Here is a 25,781-nt window from a genome sequence, read left to right as displayed (position 1 = left end):
AGTGACAACAAAATTCACACAATTAGACTAAATATTTGAATATTTTGTTCCTGATGAGTAACTTTTATCCATAATATGTAAAGAATTAAGAGCTCCATAACAAGAAAGTAATCTAATTAGTATCAGCAACAATAGAAATAGATATTTTTGTTAAAAAAAATAGAAATGTTGAAAAAGCACATGGAAAATACTCGACATCAGCAGTGATATAGGAAATGCAAATAAGATATACACTAAAATAAGAGTTCACATTACAATGCCTGTGATTTCTCTTAAAAATATAAGAAGTGTTTGCAAATATGTAAGTTGGAATCTTCATACACTGCTGATGAGAATGCAAAAAAGATATAGCTACTGTACAAATCGGTTTGGGGGCTTTTTGAAAATGTTGAATATGATACAAATGTTAACCAATAATTCCACTAAGAGAAATGAGAACATATGTTCATGTAAAAATTTTGAGAGGAGGGCTGGGAGTTTGGCCTAGTGGTTAAAGTGCTTGCCTAGCGTGCACGAAGACCCGGGTTCAATTCCTTGGTACCACATACATAGAAAAAAAGCCGGAAGTGGTGCTGAGGCTCAAGTGGTAGAGCTCTAGCCTTGAGAAAGTCCAAGGACAGTGCTCAGGCCCTGAGCTCAAGCCCAGGACTGGCAAAAAAAAAAAATTTGAGAGGAGAGTGTACATTAGTAGTCAAAGGTAGAAAGAACTCAATTCACCAATTTATGAATAGATAACGTTATACTTACGTATAAATCAGACATTATTCAACATATAAATCAGATATTATTCAAATGAAGTTTGGATACCACTATAACTTGGGTGAAACTTTAAAATATGTTTAAGTGAGGGTAGAGAGTTTGGCCTAGTGGTAGAGTGCTTTCCTAGCATGCATGAATACTTGGGTTTGATTCCTGGGTCCCACATACATAGAAAAAAAGCCAGAAGTGGTGCTATTGCTCAAATGGTAGAACTCTAGGCTTGAGAAAACCCAAGGACAGTGCTCATGCCCTGAGCCCAAGCCCAGGATGCAGGGGGAAAGCTGTTGTTAAAAAAAAGTTTAAATGAAAGGAGCCAATCACCAAAGAATGACATATTGTATGAGTTCATTTCTTAAAAAGCCCCAAATAGGTGAGTTAATAGAGACAGCATATTAATGCTTACCAGGATCTGGAGAAAGGTAGAAATGAAGAATAATTGGTAACAAGAAACAGTTGTATTAGGTTTTCATTTTCTTCTTAAGATGATGAAAAAGTTCTGACACTTACATGGAGTGATTTCACAGACTTGTGAATATACTACAAAACTGTTAAATATTATGCCTTTAAATAGCAAACTAGTCTTATATCACAATTTAAAAATGAGAAACTTTTATTTATTTGTGTGTTTGTTTGTTTGTTTATTTGACAGTCCTGTGGCTTGAGCTCAGGGCCTGAGCACTGTCCTTGGGCTTTTTCAAGGCTAGAGCTCTACCACTTGACCCACTGCATCGCTTCCAGCTTTTCTCTATGTATGTGGTACTGAGGACTCAAACACAGGCCTTCCTGCATGCTAGGTGAACACTCTACCACTAGGCCAAACTCCTGTTCTCAGAAACTTTATTTATTTATTTTGCCAGTCCTGGGGCTTGAACTCAGGGCCTGGGCACTGTCCTTGAACTTTCTCAAGGCTAGCGCTCTACCACTTGAGCCATAGCACTAGTGCTAGGCAAGCACTCTACCACTAGGCCAGACTCCTAGTCCCCAGAAACTTTTATTTTTAAATTCCCATTTTTCTTTTCTTGAGAATTCTTTGAGAATGAGTATGTATTAAGTTCCTTCATTCCTTTGAATACTACTTTTTTCCTTTGTTTGGAATTCTGACCATGAATGTCAGTGACTGCCATTCTGTTTTCTTCAGATCTTTCTTCATCATCACAATGGTGCTCACTCTAGCATGGATAGGATGAGTGAAGCCCTGGCGCTTGGTGGTCAGTGAGTTTGTTCTATTGTAATGCTGTGCTTCTCCCACCCCAGGTGCCTTGAGGACAAGGAATAGCACTACTCAGAGCTGCTTAGGTCTTCCCTATCTTCTAGATGGTGTCTGGGAATCAAGTGTTTAAAAAAATGGATGACTCTGGGCCTTAAGCAAAGTGGAGGCTGTGTAGCATGGGGATGGAAATGGGGCAACTGGCTCCTCTGACATTCCAACCCCTTTTTTGTAGACCAAGCATAAGATCATAGAAGAGGCCTTCAAACAAGCATCCTAAAAGAAGGCCTTGGATGTCATCTTTCTCTTCATTCACAAATATCTATTACTTCTCATAAACCAAAAGCCACACTCACATCTGGGGTTGGAGCCTTTGCTGAAAAGGAAGCTAACTTACAGGCCAGAAAACAGCATTTCCCTAAGGTCCAACATCACTTCCTTAAAGTTCAACATTCGATGTGTTTTCCCTACTGATGTTGCCTATTTATGTTTACAAAAAGAGTGGCATTGCATGTTGAACATTGTGTTCTGGCTCACCTCCTGCCCTAACCATGAGCCACTGTGGCCAGGACTGACAGGCCCTGCACACCATCGCACCCCATCATGCCTGGGTGTCCTCAAGCAGATCCAACAGGCTTGCCTCCTAAAAACTTGGTGAACACGAGCTCGGGCGAAAGGAGCTCACTTGTCCGGTGGTGGGCCTTCGGAGCTCCTGTGGCTGTCTCGGATGTTCTTCCTGGAGGCCTGCAGAAGCAGGCATGTCACCTGGCCCAGAGAGCTTCTCCTGCCTAGTGAGGGGCTGTGGGGGAGGGAGGAAAGGTGCCAGGTCACATAGGTCACTGCTCATTCCCAATCATTTGAATGTTTTCTTAGACCATACATCCATAAACCTTTCAGTGATTTGCTTACTGGTGGAAGGGAACTGGGCCTTTTCACAGCTCGTCCCATGCTTCCATCTGGCTTCTCACCCACCGTCCCACCCCTCTTTTCTCCTGAAGGTTATTAATTGTTTTTCAGTTTTAGGGCTTTATTATATATTGAGGAATTAATTGAGTGAGGCATAGTGGCAAACATGAATAGAAGGCAGAAAAGAGAATTACAGTTATTGAGTCCAAATCAAATGTATTCTCCAATATGTTCATTACAATATATGAGCTTAACATACTTCAGGCTTTTATTTGGTGGGTCAAGAAGCTTGAAGTCTGGGCCTGGGTGCTGTGTCTGAGCTATTTGGCTCAATGCTACTGTGGCCCTTGAGCCACAGCCCCACTTCCCGTTTTTCTAGTGGTTAATTGGAGATAAGAATCTCACGCTCTTTAGTGCCCAGGATAGTTTTAATCCATGATCCTAGGATCTCAGCCTCCTGAGTAGCTAGGAATACAGGTGTGAACGACCATGCCCGATCCAGGCTTCTTTTTGAAAAGCAAAATTTTGTCCTCTTGCTCCATAGCATTTCTTCATAACTGATTTCAGACTGAGCCCCTGGGGTTACAGGCTGAAAGAAATAAACCTATTAATTAGCACTGATATGAAAAAGTAACATGGTTTCTTGGAGTTCTCAGGACTCAGTGGTCCCTCTCCTCTTTCACACATTGACTAATTTGTCTATTAGGTGTTGAGTACACATTGGTGGAAAGGAGGAAATTAAAAGTCTAACTCAGACTACTCATCATTAGAAAGAGAAAGGTAAAATTTGTATCCGGGGAGAATACCATTGATTAGGAAGGATGAAAGTCTTAGAGGGAAGGTGGAGTTGAGGGAACAGTTGAGATTTGCTTTGAGGACCTGCGTGGTTATTTTTTCTGATAGAATAGTGAAAGATAAGACAGAATGTGCCCTAACTGAGGCTTGCCACTTGGCTGTGGGACCTCAGAGAGGGAGGATCTTATGGCTCCCTACAGGTCCTAATAGAGAGAGCTCCTCTTTCCTGGATAATTGCAAGAACAGTTATAATAACTAAATAAGTTTCCACATGGAATTGGGCAATATATATATATATATATATATATATATATATATGTGATAGACTCACATTTGGCACAGACCAGTGCCTTTGTTCCTAAGAGAGGGTCGAGATTGACTTTGCTTTAGAAGAGCAGTAGTTACATGGAAACAGGCAAAAGGAGCAGAAAAAGACTAATCGGGGGGGAAAAAAGACCAATTGGAAAAGCTCAGAGCAGGTTACCAGATGTCCAGCCACAACCCCACGCATTTTATGAAGAAAAATCCATTCCTGTACGGGCAGCGGCGGGGGGGGGGGGATGGTTCTCTTGTACTTGGCGCAGTTTAGTAAATATTTTGATAGATTAGAATTTACACTTGTATGGCAGTCTGCAGCCTTTCACGACTCTCCTGCCGCAGCCCCTCCCCCACAGCGCATACATTTTAGAGGGCTGTGAAGTTTGGACAAGTGAATCTGTAAACATCAGGACTCAAACCCAAAGCAAGTACTTTTTCAGTTCGAAAGAAATAGTAAGATTGAAGGGGCAGGGTGGGGAAGATTGTAAATGAGCTGAGCTAATACAGCAACACTTGAGTATTGAGTCTGCTTCTCTGCATCAAACTGCGTTTTCTCTGAGTCTGCAGGCATCTGTCTCAGTCTGCACCAAAAAACCTGCAAAGTGGGCGGGGCAAAGACCTCTGACACAGCGAAAAGTGACGCTGGCAAAGCCCAGTATCACTCCGCTTCCCTAACCGGATCCCCTTAAACTACACTCTAGCTCCTCCCGCTGCCGGTTTTTGGTAATGGGAACAGAGCAGAGCGTGTTCTGCAGAGGACAAGGTAAACGGTAGTTACTAAGTGTAGGTTGCGGAGGGTCCCTGGGAACCGGAAAGAGAAGACAGTACGGAGAAAAGATAATAGCTGTTAGCCACAGCCTTTTGCCTATTGTCTGACAAAGCAAGTATTTCGTTTTAACTTCTAGGTTCCAGGCTGACCCCCAAACATCGCAGCCGCCATTGTCTTGGGTCCTTGTGTCGGTCAGTTCCCCCTTACATGTGGCATGGCATTCCTTGAGACAAGGAAGTACGGAAACTGCCTCTGATCCAAGCCGAGAAGGTTAGTGCGAAGGCGGACATTGCTTGGGGGTATGAATGTGAATCGGCAGATGAGTGCGGTGGGCTTGGGAGGCAGGTGGTGAAACCCAGGGAGGGACTGCAGGGGAAATCTGCTGCAGAGAGGATCTGCCTCTCTGTTAGCTGCGTTTCCAGAAAGTCGACCCCACTTTAGACTAACCTTGGGAAGGGGAAAGGGAAAGGGAAAGGGAAGGGGAAAGTGAAAGGGAAGGGGAATGGTAGCGTTTCCCAGCAGGGAAATTATGATGATGATGATGATGATGATGATGATGATGATGATGATGATGATGATGATGATAGTGGTGTTGTTGGTGGTGATGGTGGTGGTGGTGGTGATGATGATGATGATGATGATGATGAGAAAAATGGGTTGCTGCTGTTAAGACAGTGATGAGAAACAGAGACAGACACAGAGAGAGACAGAGCTTGTAAACGTGCAATAACCAAAACCATGAATTCAAACAGCCTTTCAAGTCGTGGCCACTAGTCTATTAGTAACCACACCCCTCACTGTCTTCTCATTTGATCTTTAGGTAGATGTCATGCATTTATTTTAACTGTGTAGATAAGTTGCGGTGTGCAGCACTTTAAATTTCTGTAATGATCTCTAGGGGGCAGCAAACTTTAGGAGGAGGAGACAGGATAAAAAGACGCTTGTTTCTGTAGCAGCACTTCAAAGAGATAAATGGGACAGTACTGGCATAATTCCCACATTGCTTCTATGTTAGTTTTCCAGCAATGTCTTTCCTGAATTCGCAGCATGTTGCAGAAAATTCACAGGCTTTAGGGGAGAGAAGGAAAAAAAAACTTAAGAAATTTGGAAATAAGGCTTTTTGCTGTTTTTCTAGTCTTGTGTAGTTTGTGTGGACATTTTACCCCACTAATCCTAATGCTGCAAGCATGCTTGAGTTGCTTCTTCATGGAAATTGTTAGACTTCAAAAATAAAGCAGAGGGTTTGGAGATTTGGGAGTGGAAAACAAAGAGAAGTAGAGGCCAGGAATTTGGCCTAGTGGTAGAGTGCTTGCCTAGCATGCACGAAGACTGGGGTTCAATTCCTCGGTACCACATACATACCAAAAAAGCCAGAAATGGTGCTGAGGCTCAAGTGGTAGAGCTCTTGCCTTGAGAAAGTCCACAGATAGGGCTTAGGCCCTGAGCTCAAGCCCACGACTGGAAAAAAAGAAAAAGAGAGAGAGAAAGAAAAGTAGAAAATGTTGGACCAAGAAATGTTTTCAGTACTCAGAAAACATTTATACCTCAGGTGCTATTGTCTTAAGAATGCATTTTCCATGGTACCTATCATGTTTCTCCCTTTATTTAGTTTCTGTATTTGTGCGCCTTTGTCAACACATCTGTTCCTAAATTTTTATGAAGGTTTGGACAAATAACATAATTTGGAGTCCGGGAGTAATGAAGAAGAGAAAATTTCTCTATATCAATTAATGTTGATGTGAGTGTAGAGGAAGAGAGAAGACTGAGATTTGAAGATTCCATCTCTTCTGTTTTGCTAGTTTAGTGGTGATTCTTGCTTGTCTTCCTCTTGATAATTAGGTCGAGAATGTGTTATGCTTTGGAAGTATAGAATGAACAGACCTGACTTTCCCCCTTTCCTCATGGTTGTCATATTTACATTCTTCATTGTAATCTGATTCTGAACTACAGAAGTATCAGAACAATCATCAGAGAGGAAAATAGTATGATATAAGAAAGGACAAATAGCTTTGAAACCAAGCAATTGAGGGAAGAGACCAGAAAAATGGAAACATTAGATGAAAGGCAAAAATATGCACCAGCAATGCTAGTTATTTGGGAGGCTAAAATCTGAGTAATGTGGTTCAAAGGTGAAAAAATGCATATTTAAGACTCAAGTCCAGGGCCAGGAGTTTGGCCTAGTGCTAGAGTGCTTACCTAGCATGCATGAAGACCCAGGTTCAATTCCTTGGTACCACATACCTAGCAAAAAACCCTGAAAAGTGGTATTCTGGCTAAAGTGGCACAGTTCTAGTGTTGAGAAAACCCAAGGACAGTGCTCAGGCTCTGAGCTCAAGCCCAGGATGGGCAAAAAAAGACCCAAGTCCAATTAAAAAGAGAAAACTGGAAGTGGAGCTGTGGCTTAAGTGGTTGAATACTAGGCTTGAGCAAAAAGAGGCCCAGGGACAATGCCTAGGCATTGAGTTCAAGCCCCACAACCACAAAAAAAAACCCAAAAAACAGTGGCCAGGAGCATGGCCTAGTGGTAGAGTGTTTGCCTAGCATACATGAAACTCTAGGTTTGATTCCTTGGCACAAAAAAAGAGAGAAAAAGCCAGAACTGGTGTTGTGGCTCAAATGGTAGAGCACTAGCCTGTAGAAAGCTCAAGGACAATGCCCAGGCCCTGAGTTTCAAGGTCCAGGACAGGCAAAAACATACTGAAAAACAGTGCCCAAGTACTGAATTCAAGCCCGAGTACTAGCACAAAAATGTATAAGAATATGGTTCAAAGATCGAGGTCTGTTACCAAAGTCAGTGTCTCTACTTTTGTCTTTGCTTATTTGTCCATAGGTCTGTCTAAAGGGCTTATTGCCATTGGAAGCAAGGAAAAGAGAAGAAAGTTACTCTGAGTCAGCTCAGGTTGGTATGAGTTTGGAACTTGCTTGGGTAGATTGGTGGCATGTACTAGTAGAAATATGCTTCACTCCTGTAATAAGCCTAGCAAATTCTTAGTTTCTCTGATTTCTATCTTGCATTCTTGTTTTTCATCACCTTAGTTGGTGTCTAGAAAGGAGACTGGTAGCACTTGGTGGTGTAGAGGAAATATAAGACATGGTTTGTTACATCTACTTCTTTCATGTAGCACTGAATTGCCACACTTTCCTAGATCTGTGCTAATTAGCATAAGAAAAAAATTGGAAGAAACTTATACCCCAATTTCCTTCCTCCATCCCTAGGTCCAACTTCTGTGGCAGATCTGGTGGCCTGGGAGTAGCTGAAGACCACCATCCTCCACCGGGCTGTGCTCAGGCACAGCTATCCTTCTTTATTTTGCGTGAGCTTCCTGGGCATATTGTATATATTGTTGGCATAACTTGTAAGGGGGCTGAGTGACTACTGGACATTGTGTGCAAACACCAACTTGGGACAAACCTTCAGTGAAGGCTACAACAGGGGTATAACACATTACCTGTACTTAATCTATAACTTGGACCATGATTGGTTCTACAGCTAGTGCAAGGGCAACAGAAGAAGCTGAGATTGACCTGAAACTTGAAACAAGTAGCCCTGATAATACTAGAATGAAAGCTATGACACAGGACAAGGCAGCACTTGAGCCAGCACCAACAATAGAACTAGTGACCCCAAACAAGGTTGGTGATGGAACAATGGCTATGACACAAACAGTGACTTACACTCAGCCTATGGCTGTGACAATTGGAGAGAGCCAAGTGGAAGATATGACTAACAGAGTTGTGACTGGGACTACATCTGAAATAATGCCCCAAACCAAGTCCATTGTCATACCTGTATCTAAGGTCAATGATGATGCTGAAAATAAATCTGAAATCATGGTTGATGCTGGCAGAGAGGCAAAAAGTAATGGTAAAGATGAAACTGAATCTGAAATCCTGGTTGATACTTGCAGAGAGGCAAGAGATAATGATAAAGATGAAACTGAATCTGAATCCCAGGTTGATCCTGACAGAGAGGCAAAAGATAATGATAAAGATGAATCTAAAACCCAGGTAGATGCTGGCAGAGAGGCAAAAGATAATGATAAAGATGAAACTGACTCTGAAACCCAGGTTGATGCTGGCAGGGAGGAAAAAGATAAGGATAAAGATGAAACTGAATCTGAAATTCAGGTTGATGCTGGCAGAGAGGAAAAAGACAATGATAAAGATGAGAGTGAATCAGAAACTCAGGTTGATGCAGGTAGAGAGGCAACAGATAATGATAAAGCTGAAACTGAATCAGAGCTCCAACTTGATGCTGACAGAGAGGCAAAAGATAATGAAAAAGATGAAAGTGAATCTGATATCCAGGTTGATGCTGGAGGAGAGACCAAAGACAATGATAAAGGTGAAACTGAATCAGAAACCCAGGTTAATGGAGGTAGGGAGGTAACAGATAATGATAAAGCTGAAACTGAATCTGAAATCCAGGTTGATGATGGCAGAGAGGCAGAAGATAATGATAAAGCTGAAACTGAATCTGAAATCCTGGTTGACGCTGGCAGAGAGGCAACAGATATTGATAAAGCTGAAACTGAATCTGCAATCCAGGTTGATGCTGTCAGAGAGGTTAATGATAATGATAAAGATGAAACTGAATCTGAAATCCTGGTTGACGCTGGCAGAGAGGCAACAGATATTGATAAAGCTGAAACTGAATCTGCAATCCAGGTTGATGCTGTCAGAGAGGTTAATGATAATGATAAAGCTGAAACTGAATCTGAAATCCTGGTTGACGCTGGCAGAGAGGCAACAGATATTGATAAAGCTGAAACTGAATCTGCAATCCAGGTGGATGAGGGCAGAGAGGTAAATGATAATGATAAAGATGAAACTGAATCTGAAATTCAGATTGATGCTGGCAGAGATGCAGATGATATTGATAAAGCTGAAACTGAATCTGCAATCCAGGTTGACACTGGCAGAGAGGTAAATAATAATGATAAGGATGAAACTGAATCTGAAATTCAGGTTGATGCTGGCAGAGAGGCAGAAGATAATGATAAAACTGAAACTGAATCTGAAATTCAGGTTGATGCTGGCAGAGAGGAAAAAGATAATGATAAAACCGAATCTGATTCTGAAACCCTGGTTAATGCTGTCAGAGAGGCAAAAGATGATTATGGTGAAACTGAATCAGAAATCCAGGGTGTTGCTGGTGGAGAGACAAAATATGATAAAGGTGAACCTGAATGTGAAATTCAGGTTGATGCTAGCAGAGAGGCAACAGATAATGATAAAGGTGAACCTGAATCTGAAATCCAGGATAATGCTGGCAGAGAGGCAGAAGATGATAAGGTTGAAACTGAATCTGAAATCCTGGTTGATGCTGGCAGAGAGGCAAAAGATGATAATGGTGAAACTGAATTGGAAATCCAGGGTGTTGTTGGTGGAGAGACAGAATATGATGAAGGTGAACCTGAATCTGAAAATCAGGTTGATGCTGGCAGAGAGGCAGAAGATGATAAAGGTGAAACTGAACCTGAAATCCAGGTTGATGCTGGCAGAGAGGCAGAAGATGATAAGGTTGAAACTGAATCTGAAATCCTGGTTGATGCTGGCAGAGAGTCAAAAGATGATAATGGTGAAACTGAATCGGAAATCCAGGGTGTTGTTGGTGGAGAGACACAATATGATAAAGGTGAACCTGAATGTGAAATTCAGGTTGATGCTGGCAGAGAGCCAACAGATAACGATAAAGATGAAACTGAATCTGAAAATCAGGTTGATGCTGCTAGAGAGGCAGAAGATGATAAAGGTGAAACTGAATCTGAAATTCAGTTTGATGCTGGCAGAGAGGCAACAGATAATGATAAAGATGAAACTGAATCTGAAATCCTGGTTGATGCTGGCAGAGAGGCAGAAGATGATAATGGTGAAACTGAATCAGAAATCCAGGGTGTTGCTGGCGGAGAGCCAGAATATGATAAAGGTGAACCTGAATGTGAAATCCAGGTTGATGCTGGCAGAGAGGCAACAGATAATGATAAAGATGAAACTGAATCTGAAATCCTGGTTGATGCTGGCAGAGAGGCAGAAGATGATAAAGGTGACATTGAATCTGAAATCCAGGTTGATGCTGGCAGAGAGGCAACAGATAATGATAAAGATGAAACTGAATCTGAAATCCTGGTTGATGCTGTCAGAGAGGCAAAAGATAACGGTGAAACTGAATCGGAAATCCAGGGTGTTGCTGGTGGAGAGCCAGAATATGATAAAGGTGAACCTGAATGTGAAATTCAGGTTGATGCTGGCAGAGAGGCAAAACATAACGATAAAGCTGAAACTGAATCTGAAATCCAAGTTGATGCTGGCAGAGAGGCAGAAGATGATAAAGGTGAACCTGAATGTGAAATTCAGGTTGATGCTGGCAGAGAGCCAACAGATAACGATAAAGCTAAAACTGAATCTGAAAATCAGGTTGATGCTGCTAGAGAGGCAGAAGATGATAAAGGTGAAACTGAATCTGAAATTCAGTTTGATGCTGGCAGAGAGGCAACAGATAATGATAAAGATGAAACTGAATCTGAAATCCTGGTTGCTGCTGGCAGAGAGGCAGAAGATGATAATGGTGAAACTGAATCAGAAATCCAGGGTGTTGCTGGTGGGGGGCCAGAATATGATAAAGGTGAACCTGAATGTGAAATCCAGATTGATGCTGGCAGAGAGGCAACAGATAACGATAAAACTGAAACTGAATCTGAAATCCAGGTTGATGCTGGCAGAGAGGCAAAAGATAATGATAAAGATGAAACTGAATCTGAAATCAAGCTTGATGCTGGCAGACAGGCAAAAGATGATAATGGTGAAACTGAATCAGAAATCCAGGGTGTTGCTGGTGGAGAGACTAAATATGATAAAGGTGTACCTGAATGTGAAATTCAGGTTGATGCTGGCAGAGAGGCAACAGATAACAATAAAGCTGAAACTGAATCTGAAATCCAGGATGATGCTGGCAGAGAGGCAGAAGATGATAAAGGTGAAACTGAATCTGAAATTCAGTTTGATGCTGGCAGAGAGCCAACAGATAATGATAAAGATGAAACTGAATCTGAAATCAAGCTTGATGCTGGCAGAGAGGCAGAAGATGATAAAGGTGAAACTGAATCTGAAAATCAGTTTGATGCTGGCAGAGAGGCAAAAGATAATGATAAAGATGAAACTGAATCTGAAATCCAGGTTGATGCTGGCAGAGAGGCAACAGATAAAGATAAAGGTGAAACTGAATCTGAAATCCAGGTTGATGCTGGTGGAGAGACAAAACATGATAAGGGTGAACCTGAATGTGAAATTCAGGTTGATGCTGGCAGAGAGGCAACAAATAATGATAAAGCTGAAATGGAATCTGAAATGCAGGTTACTGCTGGCAGAGAGGCAGAAGATGATAAAGGTGAAACTGAATCTGAAATTCAGTTTGATGCTGGCAGAGAGGCAAAAGATGATAAAGTTGAAACTGATTCTGAAATCAAGCTTGATGATGGCAGAAAGGCAAAAGATAATGATAAAGCTGAAACTGAACCTGAAATCCAGGTTGATGCTGGCAGAGAGGAAAAAGATATTGATAAATGTGGAACTGAATCTGAAATTCAGGTTGGTGCTGGCAGAGATGGAAAGTATAATGATAAAGGTGAACCTGAATGTGAAATTCCGGTTGATGCTAGCAGACAGGCAACAGATAACGATAAAGCTGAAACTGAACCTGAAATCCAGGTTGATGCTGGCAGAGAGGCAAAAGATAATGAAAAAGGTGAAACTGAAACTGAAAACAAGGTTGATGCTGGCAGAGAGGAAAAAGATATTGATAAATGTGGAACTGAATCTGAAATTCAGGTTGGTGCTGGCAGAGATGGAAAAGATAATGATAAAGGTGAACCTGAATGTGAAATTCCTGTTGATGCTAGCAGACAGGCAACAGATAACGATAAAGCTGAAACTGAATCTGAAATCCAGGTGGATGCTGTCAGAGAGGCAACAGATAATGATAAAGATGAAACTCAATCTGAAATCCAGGTTGATGCTGGTGGAGAGGCAAAGGATAATGATAAAGATGAAACTGAAACTGAAATCCAGGTTGATGCTGGCAGAGAGGCAAAAGATGTTGATAAAAGTGAAACTGCATTTGAAATGCAGGTTTATGCTGACAGAGAGGACAAAGATAATGATAAAGATGAAACTGAATCTGAGATCCAGGTTGATGCTGGCAAAGAGGCAAAAGATACTGATAAAAATGAACCTGAATCTGAATTTCAGGTTGAGGCTGGCAGAGATTCAACAGATAATGATAAAGATGCAACTGAATCTGAGGTCCAGGTTGATGCTGGCCGAGAGCCAAAAGATGATAAAGCTGAAACTGAATCTGAAATCCAGGTTGATGCTGGCAGAAAGGCAAAAGATAATAAACCTGAAATTGAATCTGATATCCTGTTTGATGCTGGCAGAGATGCAAAAGATGATAAAGATGAAACTGCATCTGAAATCCAGGTTGACACTGGCACAGAGGCAAAAGATAATGATAAAGAGGAAACTGAATGTGAAATCCTGGTTGATGCTGGCAGAGATGCAAAAGTTAACAATAAAGGTGAAACTGAATCTCAAATCCAGGTTGATGATGGAAGAGGGGCAAAAGATAATGATAACGGTGCAAATGAAACTGACATGAAGGTTGATGAGGGAGGACATGCAAAAGATAACGATAAAGGTGAAACTGAATCTGAAATCCAGGTTGTTGGTGGCAGAGAGGAAAAAGACAATGATAGAGATGAAACTGAAACTGAAATGAAGATTGACCATGATGCAGAGGCAAAAGATAATAAAGGTGAAACTGAATCTGAAATCCAGGTGGATGCTGGCAGAGAGGCAAAAGATCTTGACAAAGTTGAAACTGAATCTGAACTCCAGGTTGATGCTGGCAGAGAGGCAAAAGATAATGATAAAGATGAAAGTGAATCTGAAATCCTGGTTGATGATGGCAGAGAGGCAAAAGACAATGATAAAGCTGAAACTGAATCTGAAATCCAGGTTGATGCTGGCCGAGAGGCCAAAGATATTGATAAAGCTGAAACTGAATCTGAAATCCAGGTTGATGCTGGCCGAGAGGCCAAAGATATTGATAAAGCTGAAACTGAATCTGAAATCCAGGTTGATGCTGTCAGAGAGGCAACAGATAATGTTAAACATGAAATAGAATCTGAAATCCAGGTTGTTGCTGGCAGAGAGGCAAAAGATATTGATAAAACTGAAACTGAATTTGAAATACAGGTTGATGCTGACAGAGAGGCCAAAGATGATGATAAAGATGAAATTGACTATGAGATCCAGGTTGATACTGGAGGAGAGCCAAAAGATAATGATAAAGATGAAATTGACTCTGAAATTCAGGTTGATGCTGGCAGAGAGGAAAAAGATAATGGTAACGATGAAACTGAATCAGAATTTCAGGTTGATGCTGGCATAGAGGCTACAGATAATGATAACGATGCAACTGAATCTGAAATCCAGGTTGATGCTGGCAGTGGGTCAAAAGATAATGATAATAATGAAACTGAATCTGAAATCCATGTCAATTGGGGCAGAGAGGCAAAAGATAATGATAAAGCTGAAAGTGAATCTGAAATCCCAGTTGACGCTGGCAGAGAGGCAAAAGATAATGTTAAAGATGAAACTGAAACTGAAATCCAGGTTGATGCTGGCAGAGAGGCAAAAGATAATGGTAAAGTTGAAACTGAATCTGAAATCCAGGTTGATACTGGCAGAGAGGCAAAAGATAATGATAAAGATGAAACTGAATCTGTACTCCAGGTTGATGCTGGAGGAGAGACCAAAGATAATGATAAAAATGAAACTGAATCTAAAATCCGGTTTGATGCTGACAGAGAGACAAAAGATAATGCTAAAGATTATACTGAATCAGAAATCCAGGTTGCTGCTGGAAGAGAGACAAAAGATAATGATAAAGGTGAAACTGAATCTGAAATTAATATTCATGCTGACAGAGATGAAAAAGATAATGATAAAGATGAAACAGAATCTGAAATCAAGGTTGATGCTGGCAGAGAGGTAACAGATAATGATAAAGATGAAACAGAATCTGAAATCAAAGTTGATGCTGGCAGAGAGGCAAAAGATGATAAAGCTGAGACTCAATGTGAAAACCAGGTTGATGCTGGTAGAGAGGCAAAAGATAATGATAATGCTGAAAGTGAAACGGAAATCAAGTTTGATGCTGGTGGACAGGCAAAAGATGATAAAGTTGGAACTGAATCTGAAATTCAGGTTGGTGCTGGCATAGAGGCAAAAGATAATGATAAAGCTGAAACTGAATCTGAAATCCTGGATGATTCTGGCAGAGAGGCAAAAGATAATGACAAAGCTGAAACTGAATCTGAAATCCAGTTTGATGCTGGCAGAGAGGCAGAAGATAATGATAAAGCTGAAATTGAATCTGAAATCCAGGTTGATTCTGGCAGAGAGGCAAAACATAATGATAAATGTGAAACTGAATCTGAAATCCTGGTTGATGCTGGCAGAGAGGCAAAAGATATTGATAAATCTGCAATTGAATCTGAAATCCTTGTTGATGCTGGCATAGCGGCAAAAGATATTGATAAATCTGAAACTGAATCTGAAATTCAGGTTGATGCTGACCGAGAGGCAAAAGATAATGATAAATCTGAAACTGAATCTGAAATCCCGGTTGATGCTGGCAAAGAGGCAAAAGATATTGATAAATCTGAAACTGAATCTGAAATCCAGGTTGATGCTGGCAGAGAGGCAAAATATAATGATAAATGTGAAACTGAATCTGAAATCCTGGTTGATGCTGGCAGAGAAGCAGAAGATAATGATAAAGCTGAAACTGAATCTGAAATCCAGGTTGATGCTGGCAGAGAGGCAAAAGATATTGATAAATCTGCAATTGAATCTGAAATCCTTGTTGACGCTGGCATAGCGGCAAAAGATATTGATAAATCTGAAACTGAATCTGAAATTCAGGTTGATGCTGACCGAGAGGCAACAGATAATGATAAAGCTGAAACTGAATCTGAAATCCCGGTTGATGCTGGCAGAGAGGCAAAAGATATTGATAAATCTGAAATTGAATCTGAAATACAGGTTGATGCTGGAGGAGAGGCAGAAGATAATGATAAATCTGAAACTGAATCTGAAATCCAGGTTGATGCTGACAAAGAGGCAAAAGATAATGATAAAGCTGAAACTGAATCTGAAATCCAGATTGATTCTGGCAGAGAGGCAAAAGGTAATAATAAAGCTGTAACTGAATCTGAAATCCTGGTTGGTGCTGGCAGAGAGGCAGAAGATAATGATAAAGCTGAAACTGAGTCTGAAATCCTTGTTGATGCTGAGAGAGAGGCAAAAGATATTGATAAATCTGAAACTGAATCTGAAATCCTGGTTAATGATGGCAGAGAGCCAAAAGATATTGATAATGCTGAAACTGAATCTGAAATCCAGGTTGATTCTGGCAAAGAAGCAACAGATAATGATAAAGCTGACACTGAATCTGAAATCCAGGTTGATTCTGGCAAAGAGGCAACAGATAATGATAAAGCTGAAACTGAATCTGAAAACCTGGTTGATGCTGGCAGAGAGCCAAAAGATATTGATAATGCTGAAACTGAATCTGAAATCCAGGTTGATTCTGGCAAAGAGGCAACAGATAATGATAAAGCTGAAACTGAATCTGAAAACCTGGTTGATGCTGGCAGAGAGCCAAAAGATATTGATAATGCTGAAACTGAATCTGAAATCCAGGTTGATTCTGGCAAAGAGGCAACAGATAATGATAAAGCTGAAACTGAATCTGAAAACCTGGTTGATTCTGGCAGAGAGCCAAAAGATATTGATAATGCTGAAACTGAATCTGAAATCCAGGTTGATTCTGGCAAAGAGGCAACAGATAATGATAAAGCTGAAACTGAATCTGAAAACCTGGTTGATGCTGGCAGAGAGGCAGAAGATAATGATAAAGCTGAAACTGAATTTGAAATCCCAGTTGATGTTGGCGGAGAGGCAAAAGATATTGATAAATCTGAAACTGAATCTGAAATCCAGGTTGATGCTGACAGAGAGGCCAAAGATAATGATAAAGCTGACACTGAATCAGAAATCTTGGTTGATTCTGGCAGAGAGGCAAAAGATATTGATAAAGCTGAAACTGTAGCTGAAATCCTGGTTGATTCTGGCAAAGAGGCAACAGATAATGATAAAGCTGAAACTGAATCTGAAAACCTGGTTGATGCTGGCAGAGAGGCAGAAGATAATGATAAAGCTGAAACTGAATCTGAAATCCCAGTTGATGTTGGTGGAGAGGCAAAAGATATTGATAAATCTGAAACTGAATCTGAAATCCAGGTTGATGCTCTCAGAGAGGCCAAAGATAATGATAAAGCTGACACTGAATCTGAAATCCTGGTTGATGCTGGCAGAGAGGCAAAAGATATTGATAAATCTGAAACTGAATCTGAAATCCTGGTTGGTGCCGACAGAGAGGCAGAAGATAATAATAAAGCTGAAACTGAATCGGAAATCCCGGTTGATGTTGGCAGAGAGGCAAATGATATTGATAAAGATGAAATTGAATCTGAACTCCAGGTTGATGCTGGCAGAGATGCAGATGATATTGATGAAACTGAAACTGATTGTGTATCTAACATAATGGAAGAAGGCATCATCCCGTTCGAGACCGACGACATAGCAAGTCTGGTCATCAGTTCCATGGATAAGCCTGAAGAAAATATATGCTCCTGGTTCTGGACTGGGGATGAGCCTAGTGTAGGGGCCTGGTTTTGGCCTAAAGAAGACAACCCTCTTCAAGTTTATGAGCCAGCATTTGAAATTGAGGAAGAGCCCAAGCCTACACCTGAACCTGTCCTTACTCTAAAACAAAAAGCAGCTGCATGGGCAAGGACCAGGTATGTCGTCCTAGCCCCAATTGATCCACGGAAGAAACCCTTTACTCCAAAAAAGAACTGGACCCTGGTTGTGACCTTGATTGAAACCCCTCTGGGTATTCGGCCTCTGACCAAGATCCCACCTTATGAGGGACCTTATTATCAGACCTTAGATGAGATAAAAGAACAGATTAAAGAAAAGGAAAAGTCTGGGCCTGGTCCAAAGAACTGCCGCTGTAATGCACGTGGCTTTAGTTTAGAGCCTGCAGAGTTCGAAAAAGTTGTTGCCTTACTTAAACTAACTAATGATCCTTTCATTCATGAAATTGCTACAATGATAATGGGTGTCAGTCGTTCTTATCCATTTGCCCAAGATATAATTCATGATGTTGGTATCACTGTTATGATTGAAACCTTGGTCAAAACTAATAAAGTTGAAGAACCCTCTAAAGCTTTAGCTATAATAAGTGAGACCCCTCCTAGACTTTTTGGACCAAGAAAGATGGAAGGGCCCTTTATAAAAGAAATATTTAAAGAAATAAATGATAATACTTTGAACTCCAATTTGCAACTGACTGCACTAAAATTATTGGTGGGCACAAGTGTAAAGTTTGAGAATCATCATTTGATTACCTGTCATATTCCAGATTTCCTAATATTGTTGCAAAAGGGAGGTTACAGAATCAAGTTTTATATTTTAAGATTACTTTATTCCTTGTCTAAAAATCAAGACAATTTAAGAGAAATGATCGCTGGTGATGTACTGTCAAGTTTGGTTGGATTCTTTAATAAGAATGAGTCAAAGGTCAATATTCTTAGTACTCTTCAAATACTTGAGAACATAAATAACCATTTCAAGAAAAAAGAAAAGCTGTTTACCAAGGATAAGTTCACTAAATCTCAACTTGTTTCCATATTCCAGGAAGCAAAATTGCTTGGTGAAAGACTCCAAGAATTAACAGAGAATAGTGATCCTGAGGTGAAAGAAAAAGCTATACGATTAATAGTGAAACTCTGAATAGCTATTTATTCTCCAAAGCCTTGAAAAATATTTTTGGTGTTGCAATAGGAATTCAATGCATATTATAAACTCAATGCTTATGTTCTCTGTTGATAGAAGGAAACAATTCTGTATATAAGCATCTTGACAGCTTGAATATTTGTTGGATTTTATTGTGCTATATAATATAAATTGAGGTATTTTAGTATTTATGCAATGTGGCCTGATATTAGTATTTATGCAATGTGACCCATTCATCCTGAGCAAGCTATGCTTATGTGCTTTATATTGCTACAAATATATTATTTTGAGATTTTATTTACATGCTCTTAATAAAGTTGCATGCTGAAACTGGTGAAACCATTGTCCTAGTTCTTCAGTTGAAATGTAGAGATAAATTACTAGCAACATAAAGATGGGGAAGAGCACTGTGTTTTCAGTTTATCTGTGTGTGGGCATACAAACAATGGATTCCTATTGAAAGACTGTTCTGTTCCAAGATGTTCAAGAATGAGAATCAGTCTTTAAACAAGAAGATAAGACTGCTATTAGCTGTCTGTAAGCTCCAATGAGTAGGGCTTCAGTGGAGAGCAAAAGGAGAATAAGCCCTATCTCTGTATCTCTGAGAAAGTGAATGAAGACAGATATTGGAGGAATGGAACACAGATGCTTTCTCTTTTCAGTCTGAATCCAAAAATTTATGCCTTTCATGTAAGATGTGTCATCAGGATCCAGTGAAGCTCTTTGACCGCCCCCCCCCTTCCCCAGCCAAAAGGCTTCCTAGTTAACCATGGACTTCTGTGGGAAGTGTGGTTTTAAAGGGACTGTTAGGAAAAATGGAGGAGAATGGAAAAGGAATAGGCCAAACTCGATCATCAACAAGGAGAGGACTGTTTATTGAGAAATGGTGAGGGGCACAGACCTTCCCGTCGGCTTAGAGGTTGTGCATCTGAGCTGGGAAAGGTCCTAGGGTTTTATAGCATCTGAACAAGTGGGGCAGAAGTTAATGCAAAAGGCACTGGGTCAAGTGAGGTAAGGTCTTCCAAGCTGGCCCACAATGGGATGGTTCCAGCTAGGCTTAGATTACTCTGCTAGTCAGGCTGTTATTGGGGTTTGAACTCAGCTTGTAATCTCTGTCCTTGCTTACTTGCTCAGTTGGCCCACTACAACTTGAGCCCCACACATCTAGCCTTATTTTTCACTGTTTCTTTTAATTTTTTGGGGGGGGGAGACAGAGTCTCACAGACTTTTCTGCTTGGAATGGCCTTGAATCTGAATCGTCTGGATCTCAGCCTCTGAGTAGTTAGGATTAAAAGCATGAGCCACTGGCATGTAGTTTTACCTATTCTTGATGATACTCTTTTGTTTGTGCTAATCGTTGGTCAAAATACAGCTCTTTGTCTATAGTTTACAAAGTTGAAGACTTATTGCTTATATTACTTGATACTTTCCTTTTATACTCAACAAAAGCTAGGTCCAGTTGTTTTTAAGCAACGAATGGCACAGTATAGATACAATCTTGGATTACCTCGGCTTCTCCTACCCCCAAACTCCTTGGTTGTTATAATTGACTTTATTTTAGTGATGAGAATTAGGAAAGATAGATTTTAGGATCCATATAGAAATACTGATCTTTCTTTTGACTTTACTCTGCTAACTTTTTGTGCATTTGGAAGAAGGCTTAAACTTAAAAATATCAATGTTATGCAATATGCCTTTAGTGTTAACAGTTCTCACTAGTTTAATTTTTATTTTGGTCAAGTATAAAGCTAGCTTTTATACATCAAGTAGCAAAATTGAAAGGCAGTTAGTCACTGTGGTATATTAAGATGGGGAAAATGCAGATTAGTTTATTTTTCAATGAGACCTTTCAACTTAGATGATTTTTGAAGTTCTTTATAACTTCTGTTTTAATCCACAGATATCCCTTAGCCTATAATACCAGCTGTAAGTACTTATCTCAGTTTGGAGATCCTTACAATACAGTCAGACCAAACCTTTTGGAAATTAAATATGTCTCAGATACCCTGTGGAGTACACACTTAAACAAGGTATGGCTATGGAATTTTCCAATATCAGCTAAAAGAAGGGTGAGTGTGAGATGTGTATACATGTGTGTCAAAGCAACACATTGATGGTCGCTCTCTGGGTGGTAATTGCAAGAGGAAAAATCATCTCCCATTGTTGCAAGTATATAATCTGTTATGTGTACTTACATTGTTTTGGCTTTTCAGCAAATAGGAATGATGCTGCAATGAACATCCAAGTACAATTTTATCAGTTCCTCTGAGTGTAAACCTAGAAGTGGAATTGGTGTTCAGCTTTTTGAGGAATCACCAAACTTTTCCATAGTGGCTGTAACATTTCACATCCTCACTAGCAATATACAGTTGTTTCAATTTATCTACATCATTGATAATACTTATTTTCAGTAAATTTAAAATTTATTTTTGAAATGATACATAAAACATAAAATTGTACATTTTAATGACATTCCATGCATTTTTCTTCAATATGTATTTTGAAATAACTTAGAAAACCTTTAAACTCAAATAACATGGTGTTAGAAGATACTCTGTATTTATGCCAGCAACAAACAGAATCTTCACTTTTAAACATACATAAGTAACCAAGAAAACATTTAGAATAATGCCTTCTGGGTAACACAGCATCTCAGTACAGCTAGTGATAAATCTCAAAATTTTCAGTGACCATCAGCAAAGTTTATGACAAATAGCAACGCTGCTAGCCTGGAAAATTGGAATGAGGGAACTATGTTTCTTTGCTTTTTACTTAAAATGAGACACTGAGGCTAATGGAGAAACTGAGGCAAATTCCAGAAATCTGTAGATTTCAGTTTGTTTGTTTTTGGTCGTGGGGCTTGAACTCTGGGCCTGGGTGCTGTTCCTCAGCACTTCAGTTAAAGGTTAGCACTCTACCACTTGAGCCATAGTGCCACTCTCAGTTTTCTGGTGGTTAATTAGAGATAAGAGTCTCACAAACATTTGTGCCCAGGTTGGCTTTTAACCGTGATCCTCAGATCTCTGCCTCATGAGTAGCTAGAATTACAGGCTAAATTTGACTATTGAAAGACTAACCTCAGTGTGGTCCAGAAAGAATATTGCTTGCCAGCCACTGTCCCACTAATCTTAAATTCCTTAGATGTACCATTGAGGAAGCCCTTGGTGGGTGCAAAAAGAATCCAGGTGCAAAAGAATTTATTCCAGTATTTGAGGGAGAAAGAACTACAGATCTGGCTGCACCAGAGTGGGGATGGGTAGGGCTTTGCTCCAAGGAGCAGTCCATTTTCCAGTGTCCCCATGCACCACAAAATGGGCAAGGCTTAGCCAGACACGGTGGCTCACGCCTATAATCCTAGTTACTCAGGAGGCTGAGATCTGAGGATCGAGGTTCAAAGCCAGCCCAAACACTAAAGAATGTGAGACATTTATCTCCAGTTAAGCACTAGAAAATGGGAAGTGGGGCTGTGGCTCAAGGGCTAGGGTGGTAGCCTTTAGCTGAAGAGCTCAGAAACAGGGGCCAAGTCCAGAGTTCAAGACCTATGACCAACAAAAACAATTGGGCAAGGCTTAAAGAGGGATCATAGGCTTGAGCAAGCTCTTATCTAATGTCCATCTTTGCCATAATGGAAGCAGATTATGGGGTAGCAAACAGACTCAAGACCTCTTTTAGGGGCTGCATGGCAGTAGCTAAAAGTTGTTATTTAACTTTAAGGAGTCCCTCTTTTTCATTTTTTGCCACTTTGATCTGATTGTTAAACAGTTTGAAGGCTGTATGAAGTAGTGCCTTCCTGTTGAGGCGTTTGGGGGTCCTGCTCTAACTGTTTTGTTTTGTTTTGTTTTTTGCAGATTTCTAGGGTGGACTGCCTGACACACCTAATGTGGAGAAAAATAATTATTCTTCTGGGGAATTTAGATTTAGTTTTGTTAACTTCATAAAGAGAGGGTAGAGATAGGAGGGAGCAGGCAGTGGAGACTGGGGAAGATGGGAAGGCTGTCACCTAAGAGAGTTAGTAGTGCTGAGTGAGGGTTGACAGAGACCTAGAGAGTTTGCTTAGATGGCACAGTATCAGCAAAGAGAATCTAAACTGCAGAACAAGAAGAATGTAATCAGAAGAAAAAAAGGAAAAAAAGGCTGGGAGCATGGGTAACTTCTGACCACTTGCTGTTTCATTGTAAGAAGTTGGTTATTGGATTAGTATTGGGATGGCTATATAAACAGCCAAGCAGAGAGTCTGCTGGGATTGAAATTTGGGAGCCCATTTTGGAAGGGAAAGAGCCAGGACTAAAACTCTGTTTAGGACATCACACAATCAGAGTATTCAGTTAAGGCAACGAGGTCCAGACTTTAAGTCAAGGACCAGATAAACCTGGAGATAGTGGACAGGATTCTTTCCAGGGTGCCCAACTGAGAGGACCAGGAATTCTAACCCACTCCAGTGAAGATGAAGATGTCATGGTTGGTGGTTCATGCAGGAGAGGAAGCTGCATGACCTTGGCATGGAGACAGAAGAAAGATAGCAGGAGGAAGAGTGAAAAACAGAATTTGCAAACAATGAGGTGGGGTGGGGGGGGTGGAGTGGGTTGGGGAGAAATCCCCAGTGCTCTTACATCCGAGTTTACCAGTTGAATCATTACAGGTCTAGGTCAAGACCTACCCTGTCTCCTGTGGCAGAGAGTTAAGGGCTCCAGATCATGTTCCTGCAATCTTTTAACTGGAAGAAGCAGGAGGGTCTGACTGGCTCTCAGAAAGCCATTTAGGAAAAAAAAGAGAGGGAGAAAAGGAGATGAGGCAGACAGAATACCCTTCAAGGACAGGAAGTCCTCCAGGAAACTCTGTCCTGGTTTTGGCATCATTTGTAAGGAAACTGAGACATGAGAGCATCAAAATGAAACAAGGACAGAAAGCCAACTTAACAGACCAGCAGGCTCGGAAATGAAGCCTGCTAAGGGGGAATAAGTGTCCTTCAACTCCACGGAAGGGCACATTAAGTAGTTCTAATTGGGGTCTAGTTTGCTTTGGAGTTTGCCCTTTGTATTACACATTCAATTATGTTGCAAAAATCCACATGACATTAAATGTGTCATTTAACTACTTCCAAAAACACCTTTCAGTGACAATAAGCACATCCACATTGCTGTGCAAATATCACTATTGTTGATCTTCAGAATTTTTTTATCATCATAAATTGAAACTCTATATCCATTATAAAAATGGCTCTCCACCCGGGAGCAGTGGCTCACGCCTCTAATCCTAGCTACAGAGGAGGCTGAGACCTGAGGATGGTGATTCAAAGCCAGCAGGGGCACTAAAGACCATGAGATTCTTATCTCCAATTAACCACTAGAAAATCCGAAGTGGCACTGTAGCTCAAGGGTAAGGCGGTAGCCTTGAATGTAAGAGCACAGGGACAGGGACAGAGTTCAAGCCTAAGGACCTACAAAAAAAAAGGCTCTCCATTCCTCTCTTTGATCAGTCTTTGATGGAAGTTCCCATCAGAACTGTTGTGCCAAGATCGTCCCATGTTCTGGGAATGATCCCCTCCCCCCCCTTGCTCAGGGCCCATGTACTAGGAATCAAAAACACATACTCCTGGAACTAGCCCGGACTTGAACCCCAGCTGGCAACAGCTCAATGCTCAGTGGTTAGACACCTGAGCTCTGATCAGTCCTGAAGCAACCAGTGGTTCGAAGTTACCAAACAGCCAATCAGGTGATTGTAACTATGGAAGTCCCCTAAAATTTGTTTGTATAAAAGGTGTGTAAAATCTTTGTTCGGGGCCTCAGTGTTGCCGGCTACGGGCACGCGGAGGTCCGAGTTCAAACTCGACCCTTGCTTCTTTGCTTTGACTTTGGCCTCTGGTGGTTCCTTCGGGGTCCTAGGAATTTGGGTACAACATTTGTTGCATTGGCCGGGAACCCCCAAGCCCACCCAGACGCCTACAGGTCGTGGAAAAACCACGGTAAATTAACCGGCTTTGTTTGTCTCTGTGTATTATGTATTGTCTGTTAATTACTCTTTGTAATTGGGAGTGGCCGACCATTGATGTTGGATGGCCCCCAGAGGGCACGTTCAGCCTCCCCATAATATGGAAGGTAAGGGAAAAGATCTTTATATGCCAGCAGGAGGAGCAGAGGCGCCTTCCCAGGGTGAGGTAGAGGGTGCCCCAAATGCTGCGAGCAATACTGGAGGCCCAGCGGGCCCAATGAGCAGCGAGCCCACGTTTTCCCTATTCCACGGCGGCCCTCCCGCTGCATGAAATAGGTTTTCCAGATGACAATGGGAATCCTAGGTTCCAGTATTGACCTTTCTCCACCCAGAATGCTCGTTTTTCTGATAACCCCAAAGATCTGATGTCTCTTCTAGACAGTGTTATGTTCACTCATCAGCCCACCTGGGATGATTGTCAGCAGCTCCTCTGAATCCTGTTCACCACGGAGGAGAGGGAAAGGATCCAAGTGGAGGCCAGGAAACTGGTCCCTGGCGACGATGGGCAGCCCACTGTTAATCCAGATTTGATTAATGATACTTTTCCCTTAACTAGACCTCCCCAGGATAAATGGGACTACAACACGGCAGAAGGTAGGGGAAGGCTACGGGTGTATTGCCAGACTCTAATTGCGGGTCTCGGGGCTGCTGACCACAAGCCCAATAATTTGGCTAAGGTGTGTTCAGTCCTTCAAGGAAAAGCAGAAACTCCCTCTGAGTATTTAGAGAAACTGATGGAAGCCTTTACACAGTTCACCCCAATGGACCCCAAGGCCCCTGAGAATCGGGCAGCTTTGGTCATGTCCTTTGTTAACCAGGAGGCTCCGGATATTAAGAGGAAGCTACAGAAATTAGAGGACCTAGAAGGAAAAAGTATCCAAGATTTACTCAGGATTGCTCAGAGAGTTTTTAATAATAGGGATGCTCCAGAGGAGAAACAGCTGAGAGTAACACAGAGAATGACTAAAGCACTGGCTGCCGTAGTTCAACAGGGAAGACCACCACAAAGAGATTCACATGGCCCACAACCTTCAAGGTCCCCAGGTCGAAATCTGAGCAAAGATCAATGTGCCTACTTTAAAGAGTTTGGTCACTGGGCTAGGGAATGCC

At 41.2% G+C, this 25,781-nt stretch overlaps 1 protein-coding gene across 1 annotated transcript; it reads left to right on the top strand.

Moving 5' to 3' along the window:
• Positions 1 to 4,661: 4,661 nt before the first annotated feature.
• Armcx5 (armadillo repeat containing X-linked 5) lies at positions 4,662 to 19,022 on the top strand. Its single transcript, XM_090326917.1, has 5 exons — positions 4,662 to 4,748; positions 4,891 to 5,024; positions 7,585 to 7,653; positions 7,971 to 8,619; positions 17,386 to 19,022. The coding sequence occupies exons 4-5, from the start codon at positions 8,229 to 8,231 to the stop codon at positions 18,678 to 18,680; spliced, it is 1,686 nt and encodes a 561-aa protein (XP_090183043.1). The 5' UTR covers positions 4,662 to 4,748; positions 4,891 to 5,024; positions 7,585 to 7,653; positions 7,971 to 8,228; the 3' UTR covers positions 18,681 to 19,022.
• Positions 19,023 to 25,781: the final 6,759 nt, after the last annotated feature.

Source organism: Megascapheus bottae, chromosome X (assembly GCF_031878675.1).
Source record: "Megascapheus bottae isolate mThoBot1 chromosome X, mThoBot2.hap1, whole genome shotgun sequence".
NCBI classification, from domain to species: domain Eukaryota; kingdom Metazoa; phylum Chordata; class Mammalia; order Rodentia; family Geomyidae; genus Megascapheus; species Megascapheus bottae.
Note: the sequence above shows the minus strand (reverse complement) of the source record. Positions and strands in the feature narration are given on the sequence as shown.

Coding starts and splice junctions, on each gene's coding strand:
- Armcx5 (XM_090326917.1), top strand. CDS start 8,229: ATGATTGGTTCTACAGCTAGTGCAAGGGCAACAGAAGAAGCTGAGATT. Junction 8,620..17,385: donor CAGAGAGGCAAAAAGTAATG/GTAAAGATGAAA, acceptor GCAGAGATGCAG/ATGATATTGATGAAACTGAA.